At 36.0% G+C, this 20,659-nt stretch overlaps 2 protein-coding genes across 3 annotated transcripts; one reads left to right on the forward strand and one right to left on the reverse strand.

The window, feature by feature from the left end:
• Positions 1-5,097: 5,097 nt before the first annotated feature.
• LOC136227140 (uncharacterized) lies at positions 5,098-10,788 on the forward strand. The gene is made up of 11 exons (XM_066015836.1): positions 5,098-5,338; positions 5,518-5,748; positions 6,271-6,475; positions 6,730-6,820; positions 6,940-7,085; positions 7,398-7,641; positions 9,025-9,129; positions 9,253-9,435; positions 9,584-9,788; positions 9,924-10,419; positions 10,497-10,788. Exons 2-11 carry the CDS (start codon positions 5,535-5,537, stop codon positions 10,582-10,584), a joined length of 1,977 nt encoding a protein of 658 aa, XP_065871908.1. The 5' UTR covers positions 5,098-5,338; positions 5,518-5,534; the 3' UTR covers positions 10,585-10,788.
• A 2,980-nt stretch (positions 10,789-13,768) lies between these two features.
• Positions 13,769-17,742, reverse strand: LOC136227732 (sucrose-phosphatase 2-like). Of its 2 annotated transcripts, XM_066016471.1 has the most exons (9): positions 17,583-17,742; positions 16,937-17,017; positions 16,558-16,857; positions 16,024-16,125; positions 15,683-15,877; positions 15,285-15,575; positions 14,813-14,999; positions 14,217-14,263; positions 13,796-14,136 (listed from the first exon to the last, which is right to left on the reverse strand). In XM_066016471.1, exons 2-9 carry the CDS (start codon positions 16,994-16,996, stop codon positions 14,044-14,046), a joined length of 1,275 nt encoding a protein of 424 aa, XP_065872543.1. In that variant the 5' UTR covers positions 16,997-17,017; positions 17,583-17,742; the 3' UTR covers positions 13,796-14,043. The 2 variants fall into 2 exon arrangements, with proteins under 2 accessions (XP_065872544.1, XP_065872543.1); XM_066016472.1 differs by lacking the exon at positions 17,583-17,742 and having other exon boundaries at positions 13,769-14,136; positions 16,937-16,999.
• Between the last annotated feature and the right edge of the window lie 2,917 nt (positions 17,743-20,659).

The following is a 20,659-nucleotide window of genomic DNA, read 5'->3' on the forward strand; positions in this document are numbered from 1 at the left end:
AACAAAATTGCGAAGAAGCTTGCATTTACAAGAAAGCAAGTGGGAGCTCAGTTGCATTCTAATATTATATGTGGACGATATATTATTGATGGGAAATGATATAGCTCTACTACAGTCGGTGAAAGTATGGTTCTCAGGTAACTTCTCCATGAAAGACCTTAGTGAAGCAGCTTATATACTTGGTATAAAGATCTACAGAGATAGATTAAGAAGACTGCTTGGTCTTTCACAGGCTATATACATTGAAAAGGTGCTAAAGTGGTTTAGCATGCTTGAATCGAAACGAGGTAACTTACCGATGGTACATGGAGTAAAGTTAAGCAATCATCTATGTCCTAAAACCGAAGATGATAAGAAACGCATGGCTGTAATCCCGTACGCCAGCGCAATCGGTTCAATTATGTATGATATGCTTTGCACTAGACCTGACGCAGCGTTTGCGTTAAGTATAATGAGTCGTTATCAAGGTAATCTGAGAGACGAGCATTGGAATGCCGTCAAGAACATTCTTAAGTATTTGAGAAGGACTAAAGACATGTTCCTAGTGTACGGAGAAGGGGATCTGAAAATAGAAGGATTTTCAGATGCCAGTCATCTCACAGATGAGAATGATTTTAGATCCCAATCAGGATACCTGTTTATCTTGAATGGGGGCGCGGTCAGTTGCAAGAGTTCCAAGCAGGGAAGCGTAGCTTTCTCTACGACCGAGTCAGAGTACATCGTTGCTGCGGAAGCAACAAAGGAAGCGGTTTGGATTAAGAAGTTCATTACAGAACTTGGTGTGGTTCCTGACATTGTAATCCCATTACTCTGTACTGTGATAACAATGGAGCCATTGCACAAGCAAAGGAACCACGGTCTCATAATGCATCCAAGCATTACCTAAAGCGATACCACATTGTAAAAAGAGATTGTGGCAAGAGGAGATGTGAGAATAGAAAGAGTACCTACTGAGGACAACGTTGCAGATCCGTTGACAAAGCCCTTAGCCCAGAAAGTACATGATCGTCATCTAAGTTCTATTGGGATAAGTTGTAGAAATAATTGGCTTTAGTCCAAGTGGGAGTATGTTGGGGTTTAGTGTCCTGTAGACAATTGTTCTAGGATATAAGCTTAATGTAAATGAAGTGTTCTTTATATCATTTGTTTTAAAAAGATATGGTTTCATAAACTATATAAAGGCAACCTCTTTTAAGAACTAAATAAGTCTAATAAAAGGAAATCCCTAAGTTTGTTTAAAGTGATTGTAAAGTGTTCATACAAGCATGAAGTGAGACGAAACTTTATAATAAACTAATAAACTTAAAACCACCCCAAGTCAAGTAATATGTTTAGAAATAGGATTGACATATCACTACTGAGACTTGCATGTAACAATGTCTTCTGTCGAGACAGAGAGCTGATCTCACAAGCTTCAGATATGGAGATATCTAGACAGTTACATGGATCCAATGAAAGGGAGTTCATTAGGATTGGGGACCCGATTTGAGATAACAGGATGGGTAGATTTATCCTTGTCACCTGTTCATCTCATTGGTATTAATAGGTATAAGTAATCCTAAGACTCAAAGGAATGTTAATTAGTGATTCTGGATTATGGAATGTGATGCTTTGATCTTGTTGTAACACGATCCATAACAGAGATGACTCTGGGGTGTGAACGGAAGACGTTGGGTATCACAAGAAGTAATTGCAGGATAGTTATACATTGGATTGAGCATTTGTCACTCCCGATAAATGGGAGATACGTCCAAGGATCGCTTGTGGAAGACTTGACTCTAAATCCTTGTAAGGTGATAGCTTAAGACTTGAAATGCAAATTTCACTTAACCTATCTAATTGGAGTTAACTCGGCCTGTACAAGTAAAACGAACGTCTCGCTATATGTGACTTGACATTATCCATAGTCATAAGATTCAGTTCAAGGATGTAGTTGATAAAGGATCGAATTATACTGTAACTAATACGGAAAGGTCAACGACAAAATCAACATGTCTTCTTATAGCTCTGGGGGAATGTTTCGGATTTGCCAATCACATTTCGCGTACTCATTCCGTTATGCAAAGATTAAATATAATTATGTGAAAATTAATTTAATAGTTGCATACTGCTAGAAGTAATAAGAACCTAATGGCTCACACATAAGACTTGAAGTCCAAAAGAGAAACATATGTTAATTAATTGATGGAAACCCAACTGAGTCCACTAAGGCCCAGTACATAAGGGGGGGGGTCGAATTTTATGTATAAAATACATAAAGAAATTAATTTGATTTTAAGCAATCCTAATTAGATTATGATTGTAAATTAAATTAATTAAATGATAAATAAGTTAGGAGGTTTAATGAGATTAAACTGCTCCTATTATTATCCTACCAATAAGTTATTATTATTATATTTAGATATAATTATAAATAATAACTAATAAGAATTTTATTCCGAATTAAATTCTTATTCAGTAAACCTAATTCTATCTAACTAGGGTTTAGATATAAGAGAGTATATATACCCCGCTTATAGTAGAATTTCGGCCAACCCTAGTCTACCGGAGAGAGAGAATTTCGACCCCCTTATTGAGGACGAGTTCATTTACCGCTTCCTTTCGATTCGATCGATTTTCATCTCTTTCTCTTATTCCTTGATCTTGTGTTGATTAATTAGAGGCAATCTATTCTTGATTGCTTTTACACGGTTGAGTTCTAACTTGATTTTGAATTGTGTTTTTGTCTTGTGCTCGGGAACTCGGAGTAAGAGTTGTGGGCACTTCGATTGCAACGGTAGATAGAACTTCAAAAGGTATTTCCTTCTATCCCTCTTTATATGAAATAACGATTAACGGATCTTGGATTAATGGAAAAAGGTTAAAATTTTTATATTTCCGCTGCCAAACGTTAGCCTATTTTCTTTCAATATGAAATTGCTTTAGGACATGCGGTTAATTTGAACAAATCAGGAGTGTTCTTCAGTGCCAACGTTGGTCTTGAGATAAAAAAAATGAGATAATGGGAATTATAAGAGTACATACACCTCTTGACGCGGGTCTGTATCATGGCTTCCGTCACTGATCGGTCGCTCGAAACGATGCATTTTCTCTTCCTGATGGACAGATTGAGAAGGAAATTTAGTAGCAGGGGTCTCCATTTTCTATCTTAGGCAGGAAAGGAAGTTTTACTTAAATCAGTTGCACAGGCGGTCCCTACATTTTGCATGAGTACCTTTCTTTTTCCCAGGTCAGTATGCAATGAATTGCAAAAACTAATGAATTCTTTTTGGTGGGGTTCAAAATCTAAGGGTAAAAGGTGTATTCATTGGTTTGATTGGGCTAAATTGTGTAGAGTGGAGGATGTAGGGAGTATGGGATTCAGAGATTTGAATGTATTTAACCTGGCCTTATTAGGGAAGCAATGATGGAAATTGACCCATAATCCAAATACTTTAGTAGGCCGGATGTTCAAAGTTAAATATTACCCTAAGACAAACCTACTAGGCTTTAAATTAGGCAATAACCCTAATATGATTGGGAGAAATATCTAGGAGGGAGTAAATATCCTGAGATTGGGAATTAGATGAAAGGTGGGTAATGGAAAATAAATTAGAGTCTGGGAGGATCCTTGGGTACCAAGCCTAACTAACTTTTGCATAAATTCACACCAAATCCCGGAAGTAGGAGATTTAAGAGTGGCAGATTTATTGATTGAAAATGGGCGGGGTTAGGACATGGATAAACTAAGAGGATATTTTAGTGAATCTGAGATTGCTGCTATTTGTGATATTATCTTTACCTTTCAGGGGAGGCGAAGATGCATGTGTATGGCACTAGACAAATGATGGGTTGTATAATGTAAAATCGGGTTACCATAAGGGGGCTGAAAGAGGAAATGATGATATGAGTTGTGAGGGGTGGAAGAGATTATGGAAGTTAGAGATACCACCAAAATTGAAGCTCTTTATTTGGCATGTGATATCGGGTTGTTTACCCACTAGATCAAAACTTATATAAAGAAGGGTACCGATTACCATCGAATGTCCGGTGTGTGTGGAGAACGACGAAACTATAGTTGTTGTTTTGCAGGTGAACTATGGAAAGAGGTGAGTGTTGCAGTCCCGAACAGTGGTGGACTGCCGTTCGGAACGTGGCTGCTTTGCGAATTGGCGTAAAAGGATCAGAACACGGTGGCGCGGCTTTGCTGTGGACTGCAATCTATATGGGAGCATAAAAATTGAATACTGTTGGAGGGAGATTGGTGGCCGACAATGCATAGCTGGCGAAAAGTGTGGGACGGCTATAAAGAATGGTGGGCCTATCAGTTTAAACCGACAAAACGTGGAATCTGCCAACCACAGGTTTCGTTAAGTGCAATTCTGATATATTGCGATATTTGCGGATGACAGTTGCAGCGGCTTAGGGGCAGTAGTAATGGATGCCACAGGGTCTCTATTATTCTATAGCAGTAGCGCGGTCAATGGGATTAAAGAACTAGAGGTACTCGAGGCATTAGCAGTATGTACTTACATGCTTTGGCTCGCTAATCATAATTACAGTCATGTGGAATTTGAGATAGACACCAAAATGGTTGTTGATGCTATACATTCGTCGTGTGAGGATCTTTCTGAATTTGGTTCAATCATTATTGACTGCAAGGTATTATTGACGTCGCATTTTAAAGTTTTTTATATTTCTCGTTTAGCGAACGATACTGTCCATTTGGTAGCTAGGCAAGCTCGTTCCAATGCTAGTGATTTTATTTCCTCTATAATGTTGAATTGGCTGACAATTAATCCTACTGGTTAATAATATATTCGATTTGAGTAAAAAAAAAAATCAAAAGTAAGACAATATTGAATTATTATTTTTGAATAGAGACAATATTGAATTATTGAAAACCTTTATTTGTGATAAGAAAGGAAAAAAAATTCTTTGAAAAAAATATAATTTATAATCAAAATGTAAAAGAATATGATGTTAAGTTTCAATTTTATATTTTAAAGATGTTAATTTTAAATTTTTTGCAAGTAGTTTTGTTTAGAAAAAGTAAGAAATTGAAAGATGGCGTTTAAGGTGAGGTTAGTATAAAATGATGGATTAGGTGAAGAAGAAGAACGTGGGCTCATACTGAAACAAGAACATCAAAATATCAAAACCCATTTCTTGAAAAAGTTAAAAAAAAAAAGTTACTTGGCATCAACCCACGTCTCCCTCACCTTCACTTCACTCCATTCTTTCTCTGTCACAATCACCAAGATATCCTCCATTAACTTAATCATTTTATAGTTGTTTTCCTTCCCTCTTCTGCATTTCAATTCACACTTCCTCTCTTGTTTTCTTTCTGCTTCCTCAAGTACTCTCTCTCTCCCTCTCCATTCCATTCTTATGTTTGATTTTTACTAATTATAATGTTCAAAGTTATTCATTTTCTTGGCATGTTTCTCTGCAAGATACATACTTTTCGATTTCTTTTTAAAAAGTTCCTTGCTTTTGGGTATTCTTTTGATCTTTCTTATCTTTTTTCTTGTCAAGGTGCTGGAGAAGTGAAGATGGGTAGGGTTTTTGTAATGGGGATTTTGTGGTCATTGCTGTGGATAGCAATGGCTGAAGCAGAGTATGTTAAATACAAAGACCCCAAACAGCCAGCTGCAGCTCGAGTTAAGGACTTAATCAAGAGAATGACTCTTGAAGAAAAAATTGCTCAAATGGTTCAAATTGACAGATTGGATGCCTCTCCTGATGTTATGAAGACCTTCTCCATTGGTACTCTTTTCATCTTCTTGTCTTTCTCCCAACTTAATTTCTCTTTCTCAAACTGAAATGAATACTTTAGCTAGCTTATATTTTTAGTTTTTTCCTTTTATAGAAAACTTTCCAATTCATGTTTCAGTGCCCATATTTCTGTTGGCAACTACACTCTTCTTTATCTCATGGCCTTTTAAGTTTGTATGCGTACTTTCCAAGTTTATTGCTTCCATCTCATGAATGGAGGTGATTGCAGATATTCTTAATTACATTCAAAACTGATTTGTTGAAGTTCGTGAAATCATTTAATTTTGTTTGAAGTTCCCATTTTTGTGCATTTGGTTCACTCTTCGTAGATTTCTTATTTGTTGTACCTGTTGCTTCATCTGGTTAAGTCTAATATCAATCTTCATCTGGTAGAAAAAACTGAAAATGGTCATTCAAGAAGTAATTTTTTTTTATATTGGCCGTATGATGATAACAACTAAGAACAGTGATGAAAAAAGAGGAGGATGGGCTAAATGTTTCACCATGCTGCAGGTAGTGTACTGAGTGGTGGAGGAAGCGCACCACTGCCTGAAGCATCGGCTGAGGATTGGATTAACATGATTAATGGATTTCAAAATGGGTCCTTGTCTAGCCGTTTGGGAATTCCAATGATTTATGGCATTGATGCTGTTCATGGTCACAACAATGTCTATAATGCAACCATATTTCCCCATAATGTTGGACTTGGAGCTACTAGGCAAGTATATATGCTCTTTAAACTTATTAATATTGACATTGTTTGTAGCCTTCATTTTGAGGTGTATGCATGGTGTAATTGGTTCATCAAATGTCTTGCACTAATTACCAAAGCAAATGTAAATGTGATTTAACCATCTGATGTTGTAAATGTATCGCTGCGATAATGTTAATGCCAGTTTTGCTTACCTAAGTAGTTCAGTTTAGCAGTTGATTGTGGAATAGACCATTGTTTATTGAATTGCATATTAACAGGGATCCTGACCTGGTGAAGAGGATTGGCAATGCAACTGCTCTTGAAGCTAGAGCCACAGGAATTCCTTATGTCTTTGCTCCATGCATAGCGGTATAAAATATGATTTAATTCTTTTTCTTTCTTTTTTTATTTATTTATGAAAAAGGTGCTTGAATTTGTGTCCTTGATCACATTTTTTACCCTTTTCTTTTCTTGATTGATTTCGGAAGGTTTGTCGAGATCCAAGATGGGGTCGGTGCTACGAGAGCTACAGTGAGGATCACAAGATTGTTGAAGACATGACAGAAATCATACTTGGTTTACAAGGAGATATTCCTTCTAATTCACGGAAAGGAGTTCCATATGTTGGTGGCAAGTAAGAACGCATTCCATAGGACTGGCTTTAACATGTTAAAGCATGGAATGAGTTTAGGTCACTTCAAAAACTTATCCTGGCTCATACCCCTAATTCTGATCTTTATTAAGAAAATAAATATCTGTTTTTGATGCTCAACAAATCTAGCAGTAAAACTTTTGGTATTCTATATGATTTATCATGCTTAGGCCAAAGCTGTTTAACAATCATCTCTCTTTTTAATTATGCTGTAGGGCTTTCTACATTTCTGGTTCTAACAATATTTGCATTTCATCTCTATATTTAATATACTTGAATTGTTCGTTCTTTTAGGAAAAAAGTTGCAGCTTGTGCAAAGCACTTCGTAGGCGATGGTGGAACAACAACCGGCATCAATGAAAATAACACTGTGATTGACAGACATGGGCTGTTGAGCATCCACATGCCTGCATATGCTGATTCGATACTCAAGGGAGTTTCGACAATCATGGTTTCCTACTCCAGTTGGAACGGGGAAAAGATGCATGCAAACAGTGAGCTAATTACTGGCTTCCTCAAGAACACTCTCAAGTTTAAGGTAAAGTGTACATTCTAATTGTGTTTATTCTTATGTTGGTAAATAGTACATGCGTCATCTCATATGACATGAGAATTTGTGTTCCTGCATAGAATCAAGGATTTGGATGTAAAACAACATGACTATACTCCGTAAATCTTGCATTTCCCTTGTTCTACTATTGGACTTGAATATTTTGACAAAAGCTAAAAGTTAGCCCATGTACTTAGAGTTGCAAATGAGCAGGGTGGGGATGGTGGCTACTCCCTCCATCCCCGTCCCTGTTGATGAAATAGGGAAAAAATTGCCCTCATCCCTATCGCCGTGGGGATCCCCATTCTCCATTATTCAAATTCTAAATAGCATTTCTTTAGTGTAATTTAAACTTTTTCCGTATAATACCATTAGGAAAATATAATACTAATTCAATTCCTATACCTTCTAAATTCTTCAAGATTTGGATCATCCACTTGTAGGCAATTACAAGTTCAATAACATTAAAAATATTATAAGGTATGTGTGTGTGTGTGTGTGTATACACACATACATATGAAAAGACTATAAAATATATTTTTTTAAGAATCCCCATGGGGACATTGGTGGGGGTGGGAGAGAGGTCCTTGTCCTTGTCAGTGAGGAGTTTTTCCTGTTGGGGCGAATCTCCTATGGGGATGGGAAATTCCCGCCCCTGTTGCAACCCTACATGTACTTGGCGCAATTTGTCACCTTGGCCTGTGTGCTTTAATTTCAGCATATTTGGTCTCTGTACATTGAATTTTGTAAATTGTGACCCTTGATAGATCATTGTATTAACGGTGTGTTACATGTATCAACACGTTGTGGAAGTACAAGCCAAATGACAAATTGTGCCAAGTATAAGGTTGAAGGTTTAAATATCAGCTTTTTCCTGAATATTTTGCATAGACAGAAACAATAATTTAGTTGCAGCTATTTTGCATTTTCTGGTTTTTTTGAGGTGTATCCAACTACAATCACTTCTCCATTGTGTCATATCCTAATTTATGGCTTAAAATAGGTTGCACTCATTTGAAGCAGTAAACTGATCTGTTCTGGAAGTGAATTAAAATAATTTATGGGGGCTTTTACTAGTTTATCTTCTTATTTTATATGTGCTGAGTTCTTCAATCCTTTTCTTGAGCTTCTCGTTACTTGCTTAATCAATATATATGATGGATTTGCACCCAATTTTCTGGAGCGTTGCTAGTGCTTGCTTCTTCAATCGCCACAATATACTATCACTTGATATTTTCATGGTTTTCTTGTTCAATGCATTATAGTGGAAACTAGTGAACCTTTTTAGTTTCATCTTAACTTTTCATGGACAGATTTGAACTATTGCATGTAATGCTAACTGTATTTTGGTATCTTGGATCACAATTGCAGGGTTTTGTTATCTCAGATTGGCAGGGTATCGACCGTATTACATCACCGCCACATGAAAACTACACATACTCTGTCCAAGCTTCAATTCAAGCAGGCATTGATATGGTTTGCAGCTTGCTTTATGAAATAATGACATATGACGCTGAATTCAAAAGAACTGGTTTTAGCCCTGTGCAGTTGCTTAAAAGTGGACATTATTGATACTTGAACTGTCTCTTTCTTTTTCAGGTCATGGTACCTTTCAACTATACTGAGTTCATTGATGATCTTACTTCCCTTGTTAAGAAAAATGTAATCCCTATGAATCGTATCGATGATGCTGTTGGAAGGATTCTGCTTGTCAAGTTTAGCATGGGCCTCTTTGAAAACCCCTTGGCTGATCTCAGCCTTGTCAATGAGCTTGGAAGCCAGGTCAGTAAAAAATCATTCACTGTTGGATAAATTGTGCTTGCAAACAATGAACTAATGCAGTTTATTACATGCACATATGCATTTGAATTGGTCTATCTATCTGACAGATGATTGATTTTTACTTCTGGTGAATATTTTTGTAATCTAGGAACATAGAGACTTGGCAAGGGAAGCTGTGAGGAAATCACTTGTTCTTTTGAAGAATGGGAAGAGTGAAAGTAATCCGTTACTACCCCTTCCGAAGAGAGCTTCGAAGATTCTAGTTGCAGGCACTCATGCAGATAATTTGGGTTATCAATGTGGCGGGTGGACAATTTCATGGCAAGGATTTAGTGGGAACAACTATACAAGGGGTATGTTTTTGCATAATGTCTTACTTGTTCTAATATATACAGAACAACAAGTATGCTTAAACGTTCACAGAACCTCTATCTTTGAAGGCTATTCACTGGAATGGGTGGCTATAATGAAGCTTCTTTGAATTGTAGGAACCACCATCCTTAGTGCCATACAATCTGCAATTGATCCAAGTACTGAACTCGTCTTCCAAGAGAACCCTGACGGCAACTTTTTGAAGTCTAGTAAGTTTGCTTATGCCATTGTTGTTGTTGGGGAGGCCCCATATGCGGAGACTGCAGGAGACAGCTTGAACCTCACAATGATAGATCCGGGTCCAAGCATTATCAGCGATGTCTGCGAGGCTGTTAAGTGTGTCGTCATCGTGATCTCTGGCAGGCCTCTTGTGATGGAACCGTACATTTCCTCCATTGATGCCGTAGTGGCTGCATGGTTACCTGGCAGTGAGGGCCAAGGTGTGAGTGATGTCCTTTTCGGAGATTATGAATTTAGTGGAAAACTTTCGAGAACATGGTTCAAAAACGTAGATCAACTACCCATGAATGTTAATGATTCACACTATGATCCACTGTTCCCATTCGGGTTTGGACTTAAGACAGGGTCGGCCACTCCAGGTGTTTCAGCAAGGTATGTTTTCGTTGTGTACTTGTAGTTCTTGTTTTTTTTAGTATTTATTCTAAATTGTGGGTGGCTTTTGTTTGTAGGTCAACATCTGGTGGTGTTTATGGGAGGCCATATATGGTTTCTGTTATGGCTTTTGTTATATTTAGCTTAGGATATTTTTTAACTTGAACAGATCTATTGAAAAGATTATTCATTTTAGTGAAAACTTGGAAGTTCTTTTTTATCCATTTCTAGTTAATGAATGTGTTTCCTACTTTGATTTGTAATTTATTTAGTAGATTTTGTTACATTGGATGGTTATTCTATACTAGTAAACAGCAATATTCATTCAATTTTTGTGTGTAATAGCCATAAGTACCGGTGGTGATTCCATTTTAATGGTTTGCCTATTTGTACTGTTTTTATATTGTGCAGTAATTATCTTATTGTACATGTATACTGTGTGATAGCATGTTTTATACCTTCTTTATATACGGAATTCTCAACACATACAGTCTGGATTACACGATCGTATAAGGAAATGGGATTGAAAAGCAATAATTTTCACCAGAAACTGAAGAAAAGTATAAAGTTGTTAACTATATACAATCTCGAAATTACAAACAGATGAGATCTTTTTACAGTTCCTACACAAGTTACTGTTGGTGCTTATGTCCGGATCACTTCAGTTTCTGTTTGCAATTCCGGCCATACTAACACGCAAAACTAAGCACTATCTTATCAGGTGTTGAATCCCTATCAAACCCCAATTCGATGAGGCCAATATTTCCTCTAATATTTTTGGAAAAGTACAACATAAGAAATGGTAAAATCATGTTCTCATCATTTCCAACCTGAAACAATTTTACCATTTCTTAGCTAGGTGTATTATCTGCACTTCTACAATTGCGTTGCGATGCGAGTGGAGTAAAGAACACCAACAATGAATGCGGTGCAGTAAGCTTTCTGTGCTGATGAGATCGTGACATGGGTAGGTGTCTTTGCTGCAATTGTAAATGGTAAGAAGATGGAGAACGATGAATAAATAGTGTTGAAACAACCAATCAAGTGTAATTTTAAGTTCATGACAACCTTCCACTAACAAGACCATAGGAAAACCAAGAATCCTCAACATGATATCAGCAATGTTCATAACCTTAGTAATGAAAATGAAAGAAGTTTCAAAAAAACTTGCCTATTTCAATGCTACTAGTGTATTGAGCATTAAAAATACATGATGTTGGTATTGAAGATATGACTCCTATTTCTGTTGTCCATTCCTTTATTCACACTGAACCTCACCAACACAAAAATCCTAGTGTTTCTCTTGCAGTCACAACAGGAAAAGGAAATCAAGAAGCTCTTATTCAGCTTAAGTGAAACAGATAAAAAATCCACTCTGCCTCAAATTCATGGCCCCTAACTACCAGATCTGATAACCACCCACTTTGCTATTCCTAAATTAGGAATCACTCAACGTGACAAGGAAGTAGAATATTTGAGACCTAATACAAAGAAGCAAAAAAGAGTAAGAGACTAATCTCTTCGTGTCCGAACAATAGATATCCTGTTGTAAATAAAGCTTCATTATATCTGATCGGATTGGGCGTGAGGGCATGAGAGAGTAAACTCACCATCATGACACCATGGACTAGAATCGGCTGATGTAAACAAAACGCATTATAGGACGGTGAAGTCCATTTGACTAGTGAAGAAAGCATGAAAAAATAGCATTCTTTGATCGAGCCAATTCTGTTTCCGACGATACACATATCTCTGACCAGAATTAGAGTTTTTGCTCTTGCAGAGTGAAAATTGAAGAAATCAACTTGTCATTTGATTTGCAACATAAGAAATTGCGAGACAGAGAGAGATGAGAAGTTATACATTGTTATGGTCCATTGGACCAAGATCATTATAAAATTGTACAGGAAAGAGGGAAGAAGAGAGGGAGGAAACATCTCAGTTCTACCAAAAAAAAAGGGAATATACTACAAGTGCAAATATTTTAAATGTTAAAAAGAAACACTTTTTTTTACCGCCTTAATACATTTTACTAAATTAAATAGGGCGTTTTTAGTGTAATTAGTTTAAAAATATTAGACACTTCAGGTAAATTCTTCTAAACCTATTTCTTTTCGATATTCTATGCAACAGCCTTCAGTTTCAAAATCTTTAAACTTTGTGTAACTTGGATCATGTGCATGCTCATGGATCCGACAATATACATATAGGTCTAACTTACTTGTATAGGTGTACTCACAACAAACCATTAGAGGTGTTGTGACACAATGAAGTAAGTTACAGAATTATGTAACAACCTTTCTCTCTCATCTTAATAAACTCATTTCATTTATGTAGACTGTTTTTACATACACGTACCAGTTTTATTGGCTGCATCTAAATACGCGCCAGATGCAGCAAGTGAAGTGCCCTTTGTATTGTTAAAAGCTATCAGTTGGGTCTTCAAAAAGTCTTTAATTTGTGGGTGGGTTCACTAAATTTTTTTTATCCCAAAAGCTGTATAATTTAATTAAAGTGTTTTTTTTAATTAGTGTAAAATAACAGTGTTGTTTTAATTTATTTAATAATAATTATTTATTTAATTAGTTTTATTGAAATAATAATGGATACGGTGTAAAAATACCTCCAATATTTGCACCTAGAAGCAATTTCATAAAGTTTAAAATGGTGCAATCTTATCCTTAACATTGCCGGCCAAGAGCAATTTTACCCGTAACATTAACAAGTTGGATCAATTGGATAAATTATTCATCAAATTGTCTTCTCGATCATGAATCTTGTCATCTACACTTCACATGTGCGTCATTTTATTACTCATTAGTAACAAATCACAAACATACGATTAAACGTGAAAAATCTAAAAGAATATTAAAAAAATATATTGTATTTTGTATGAGTAGGATAAAAAAAATTCAAATATTTACAAATATTAACTTTCAATTTTATTATTAAATCACAAAAAATATGAAATTCGTTTTTTTAAGAATCAACTTACGAATAAGGAACAAAATATCTATATTTTACAATTAATTATGTTGTTGGGTAAAAAATTATTAATTATATGTTAATTGAATAAATATAAAATATTTTATGACAAATGGGGCATACCAATATTTGAAGTAACAATGTACTCTAGTGGTGTCTAATTACATGATGTTATTTTAAATGATGTGGAAGAAGTAAATAACAAACTTTGTTACTTACCATTAAGGGTGCTCTAAGTGTCCATGTTTATTAGGATGCCAGATCAGCGAATATAACAACAAAGTCTTAGTCCCGAAATGATTCGGGGTCGGCTAACATGAATATGATATAAAAAATTGCCGGAGTTAGTAGAATTTGGTTTCTGTAAAATCTAACTGTACTTCAAGGTTTTTATGGCACACATTAAAGCTTTTTAACAGTAACGAAGGTATCTTGAAATTTCTGGACGGTCAATGCTTTTTTAACTCTACTGTTTCCACTTTGACATATGTATATAGTAGGTGAAAATGTGTATACATACCATGTAGCCATCTAGATCAGCACCGAAAATGCAGAGTATTTCTTCAGTTACAGGGAAAAATAGGCACCAATACATTGGATTAAACAAGAAAATTTCCAACCTGTGTGTTAAGTTTAAATCTAGAATAGCCAAGTTGATTGGTCATTTAGCACAGAGCTATCCAGCCATGTTTGATGCATGTGCATCCATGTGAAACCATCAGGTAACTTGGCCTGTCAAAAACCACATCAGTTTTGAACTTTATCGTGACACCAATTGAGAGCGTATTATCAAGGAAATTCTACTTGTGTACCTTTGAACTCAGCAAGGCAGTTGTCAAACAGCATCTCCGCTCGCCACCTGTAACAGTAACAACAGTCACAAGTTAAAAAAATTAGTTCATCTTTCCGCAAGAAAGATGTTTAAACAACAAGGAAAGAACACCATTAGACGTTTATGTTGTCGTTGACCTTTTCTGCTTTGCACAAAGAAAAAGTCAAACTGTACATCTATTTAACGGGCATCAAATAAATTGTTTTTATCAGTGGCACGACACTTGTCCAAAGCCGTTTGATATATCTGTTGAGTTATAATAACCATGGGGAGAACTAAAAAAACATACATCACTAACTAGGGTAAAGTTGTCTCACCAATTTGAGCTTATAGCAAGGCAAGCTTGTTCAGTATCAAAAATGGAAACATATTCTTTTTTTGTTTCTAATTGAATCTGGTCCACATAGCAGAAGGGAGATACGCAGATTGGGCCCTAGCAGATCGGAAAGAGGAAAAAAAAAAAAAACTAGGTCGCTCTGCATAGCACCATATGGAGCAATTTGAGTTGCAAGCAATTTGAATATCGGAAGGGAGCAAATATAATAAAATCATGCTGTTATAAGAAGCAATACTCACCAGACGACTCCCACTTGAAAAACTTCACAAGCCATGTGTCTGAACTGACTTGTGCTGAAGAGACTTGATCCACCCAGACCCGATATTGTTTTCCCTGCTTACACCCATACAACTTGATCATTGTATCAATGCAGTAGTTGGTAGGTTGTTCAACTCCCGAGGGATGGACAAAAGTACCTGATGGAATCTGAATGGAAACAAGGAAAATATGCACTCATATATATCTGTACTTGGCCTTAAAAGAATTAGAGACAATTTCTATAAGGAGAAAAAACATTAGACCAACGGAGAGAAAAATGATGTAATGTAAAACATAATAAATATTTAATCCCTCAAAACATCCAGATGACTGAAAAGAACAGGATAGGTTTCATCAAGCGAACATTAGCATGCTTCATTTTAGAATTTGTATGTTGTGCATAACCAGAAAAATATAAATGGTGCTTGAAAACATAACCTATAACGAACTTACAAGTGCCAATCTCAAACCTTGCATGTACTTATTGGATTTCTCAACCTCTGCTCCTAGCCATCGCTCATAAAACAAATAAAACTTCACAACTTCATAGCTTGGACTGAGAAGTTCAACTTTGCATTTTCCAAAGTCTCTAATTTCTCTTGGGGAAACATTTGGACCCAGACTAAAAATACCGAGGGCATGTATGATTCCAGAAGCACATCTCTCAGTTGAATGAATTATACGGGGATTATTAATTGTGTTTTCTGCATGCCACTGCAATAGTTCCTCCTGTGCGTTGCTGACCTGCATCTCCAAATTTAATGTGATTAAACATATGAACCTCTAAGTTATAAGCAATATGATGCATAAACCATATGTAGAAAATTATAAAAGCTAGTGAAAATACAGACCATCACACCATATACTTGGGGAATGCTGAATAGCTCAGCATCGTTACCAGAATCACCACATACAAGAGTATTAGCAGGCATTTTTCCACTGGCCTCAAATTTTTTAAGCAAATATTCAAGAGCCTGTCCTTTGCCAGCATATTTTGGTAACACATCCAAAGCTGTCCCATTACTATATATTATTTTGGCGTCTAGCTGGTCAACAAGGTTCAAAGATCAACTATGAGAGAAAAAAAAATAACCAGAAAAAGATCAACCTTTTCCGAACATAAGTGCAAGTCTACTTCTTCTAAGAGAAACAGAAAGATAGAAAGGTTCTAACCAATCAAAAGCTATCATACCCCACGTTTCTGTAGAATCTCCAAGAGAGCCTTTTTAATTTCTAAGGCTTTAATCTTGTCAACAAAAAAGCTTACTTTGTGAGGCCGCTGTTCCGTTTCTGCCTGCAATAGCCCATCAAAGTTACTGTTGAAATCCAAAATGTTATGTCCATCATCATTAATGTGTCTGTTAAATTTATGCTTTAGTAACTGCTACCTTATCCTGTATTTTTCATATGTATGTTTTTAGTCAGTTGCCTCAAGTGGTTATTTAAATCACTGATTTGTAGGATGTAGTTATTGAACAGTTATTCTGTAACTGTGTTTCTGCTGTATTTAAACTCAGTATCACATCAATAATATATATACTTTCCACAGCAAATTGAGTTGTTATCAAATCATCTCATTCATTTTCCAACAGTGTCTTTATTGGTGTTTATTTTCCGTATAATACTTGCATTAGGAGAAAAATTAAATTCGTCAATGGCACAGGAAATTTTCTAGACTAAGCTTTAAGATATTGAACTATTAATGCCAAGTAGATAAGAAACGTACTTGAGGTGTAAGTTCAGGAAACCTATTTGTTTCCTCTGTGACTATGTTCCTGTTCCACCCATGGTTCAGATATTGTTCCCATTCATAATCTCTTACCATTGATTCACCATACATAATCTCAGTTCCCACAGACAATATGGTGATATCAGGAGTCAACAAGGGCTTCTCATTCTTTAACTGTTTATAAATCGTAGGGGATCTTCCAGTAGAGAAAACAAGCAGGGAATTTGTTCGGTAATAAGCTTCCCACAGAGCATTAAATCTAAGAAGAGCGAGATTCTCCGGGTCATCATGGTCAACCTACAATTAAAGAAAAGTACATATAAAATGACAGGAGGATGGTAGCAAACACACTATGAACAAGCAACCAATAGATTACCATCGTGAAATCCAGATCTGATACCAACATCACCGATGCAGAACCATCAAGCCGATCCATAATAAGTATTTATGACCAAATCTGGATGACAAGAACAGGTAAAATCAGTGCACGAGCAGTGTTATACATAAAAATGAAAGAAAAAAAATTAAAATCCATGGCATCGAGTTTTGTAAAGTTTCTTTCAATACACATTCAGAAACAGTAAGCAAACCAACAAACAATATCTCATTAACAGTATCAGGACCATGCTGAAGTAATAAAATGGAAATGCTACAATATTTTGAGCTGTAATTGAGTATGATGGTTGAACTCTATTAAATTGGACCTGTGATTTGAGAATCAAGACGCAACTATTTATACCTTAATCATTTTATAATATTCATCACCAAGCATGTTGGTGGAGGAAGTCAAAACCCCAAATCAAAAACTGTTTTGGGGTCTTCAGATCCATCTTGAGTAAAAGATTGACTGTTGAATTCAGGTGAATCAAACAAACTGCAAACTTTTGCACGTTCACAAAATAACTTTTCCTTGGGTTCCACAAGGACTAAAACGAAACCTAACTAAACAGAAGAAACCCAGATTCAGGCATGTTCCCCCTGTATTGCACTCATTTTTCTGTTCCTTTAACAGAAAAACGTACCTTGTAGAACACGAGCAGCCCCGTCGTCACTTCTTTTCCTATCTCAACGAATTGATCAGATGTTCCGCCATTTTGTTTGTATAATCAGAGACAGAGTTGGGGGTTGTTCCTTTCTGCAATTCCTTCCCGATTATTAGCCTGCTTATATATTTTTAAGAATTCAAAATTATACTAATGCAATTCTTAACATTAAATATACTATAGTATTATGCATATACAAGTACAAAAATATGGTAGTTTTGAAAATAAAATGTGCTCTTTTGTTTAAAGAAAATAGGGACACTATTTTTTTTTTTTTAAAGAATGGCAAATTTAGCCTTAACTTATATTATGTAAATTTAACTATAGTATTTTTTTGGGGTGAGAAAAAGTTTAGGTAAGGGTAGATCTACCTTATAAACTATAGTATTTTTAAATAAGAAGATTAATTTTAGTTCCACCTTAACACAAATTTAAAAAAAAAAGTTGGTTTTATTGTTTTTTTTAGTGGGTTTTATTGTTATGTAACTCGCATCAAACTTTCCAAACAAATGTAGTGGTAATCTGAAAAAGTTTGGTAATTTTTTATTGGTTATTTGTAACTATATTAATAACATAGTAAATATTTTAAATACTTCGATAAAAAATTATGATTAACTTATATATATGACAAATTTAGTTGTTAGCGTTTTAAGGGAGGTTTTTTGCAACTACATTAGTAACATATTAAATATCTTAGATATAATTACTGTTTAGAATGTCTGATATGACTAGTAAATACAATAATAATTTATTAAACACGTATAAAAATTATATAATTCATAAAATAAAGCACTTTCTAAAAAAATTTATTTCAAATTTTATGATTTTGTAAAATACACTGTTCAAAACGAAGGCCGTCTAGGCGCTTGAAATCGAGAATGTCGCCTAAGTGACGATGAAGAAAATCATTTTTTTATTGTGAATTTATTTTTTTTCTTTATTGTAATTCACTTTTGAACTCCGCATGTGAGGGTCACTTGGTGGCATTTACAGTCTGTCCCAAGCCCGGACAAAGGAGGAGGGTTGCGGTAGGTTTGTGGCAGCCAGCCTAAAACTTAGCCACATCTTATGACATGAACCAAAATATGAATATCATGGGGGCGTTCCTTACTCAGCGACGCATTGCACTTCCTCGACCCAGGTGTAGTGAAAAATATGCAAGGGTTGCTAGGTCGTCGCCCCGAAGCGGCGCCATCCCAGGGCCCGGGGGTGGTGTCAAATATGCAAGGGTTGTAGGTAAATAAGCTAGTCCAGGATAACGGTAATGGTAGGGGTAGGGGTAGTAGGTTACAGTTTGGGATATGGAACATAGGCTCTTTGACAAGAAGATTAGTTGAAATTGTAGATGTTATGAAGAGGAGGAGAATAAATATAATGTGTCTATAAGAAACTAAGTGGGTTGGAGCTAAGGCTAGATAGATAGCTCATTGGGGTTATAAGCTTTGGTACTCAGGAAAGGATAAGGGTAGAAATGGAATAGGTATTCTTATTGATCGGGAGTATATTGATGATGTAGTAGCAGTGTCTAGAAAGAGTGATAGAATTATGAGTGTTAAGCTCGTGATAGGGAATGAGGTTGTGAATGTCATAAGTGCATATGCGTCACAAATAGGATTAGATGTCTCTATAAGACAAGATTTTTGGGAGGACTTGGAGGAAGTGGTGCAACAGGTTCCTAGGGATGAAAAGATGGTACTGGGTGGTGATCTCAATGGACATGTGGGTTCTAGGCGTGATGGGTTTGAGAGTATTCATGGAGGGAATGGTTTTGGATATAAAAATGAAGCAGGAAATGATATTTTGGAATTCGCATCAGCCTATGACTTGAGTATCATGAACACATGGTTTATGAAAAGAACATCCCACTTAGTGACTTATCGGAGTGGAGGTAATGCGAGCCAAATTGACTTCTTCCTAATAAGGAGTGCTTGGAGAAAGAGTTATATTGATTGTAAGGTGATCCCTGGTGAGAGTACGACAACCCAAGATAGAGTGGTGGTGCTTGATTTTCAAAGTAGGAGATGTATAAGAAAACGAACACCACAAGTGGAGACTAAGATTAAGTGGTGGAAACTACAAGGGGAGAATCAACAAAAATTTATGGATGAGATGGCCAAAAAAGATATTTGGACTTATAATATGGATCTAGATATAGATTCGATATGGACGAAGATGGAGCATAGTATAAGGGAAGTAGCGAAGGAAGTTCTAGGGGAATCTAAAGGTAGCATGCCACCGGGTAAGGACACATCTTGGTGGACAGAAGAAGTACGATAAGCAGTAAAGAGTAAGCGAGAATCGTATAAAATATTGGGGAAATATAGGAGTGATGAGAACTACGAAAAGTACAAAGAGGCTAAAAGAGAAGTAAATAAGGTCATACGAGAGGCGAGAGCAAAGGTGAATCAGGATCTATATACAAGGTTGGATACGAAGGAAGGGGAAAGAGACATATATAGAATTGCTCGAATGAGAGATAGGAAGACATGAGATCTCGAAAAAGTTAAATGTGGGAAGGATGTGGACCAAAAAGTCCTAGTTGGAGATAAGGATATCAAAGAACGATGGAGGTCCTATTTTGATGACTTATTTAATGGAGATCGCGGACAAGATGTTAGAGATATAAGTATCCCTCGTTATATGATAAATCGTGACTGTATGCGGAGAATTGTCAAAATGGCATTAAATAAAATGAGATTGAAGAAAGCAGTAGGACCTGATGGCCTCCGTATTGAGATTTGGAGATGTTTGGGAGAGAAAGAAATCGAATGGTTGACGATGTTCTTCAACAAAATTTGGAAAAACAATAAGATGCCATCAGAATGGAGGAAAAGTATCATAATCCCTTTGTATAAAAACAAATGGGATGTCTAAGATTGTGCCAACTATCGAGGAATCAAATTAATGAGTCACACTATGAAACTTTGGGAGCGAGTGATCGAACAAAGGCTAAGGAGGACAGTCAAGATATTGGAAAACCAGTTTGGCTTTATGCTGGGAAGATCAAATATGGAAGCCATCCATCTAATGAGATAATTAATGGAGCACTATCAAAA

Source organism: Euphorbia lathyris, chromosome 4, assembly GCF_963576675.1.
Source record: "Euphorbia lathyris chromosome 4, ddEupLath1.1, whole genome shotgun sequence".
In the NCBI taxonomy this organism is placed as follows: Eukaryota; Viridiplantae; Streptophyta; class Magnoliopsida; order Malpighiales; family Euphorbiaceae; genus Euphorbia; species Euphorbia lathyris.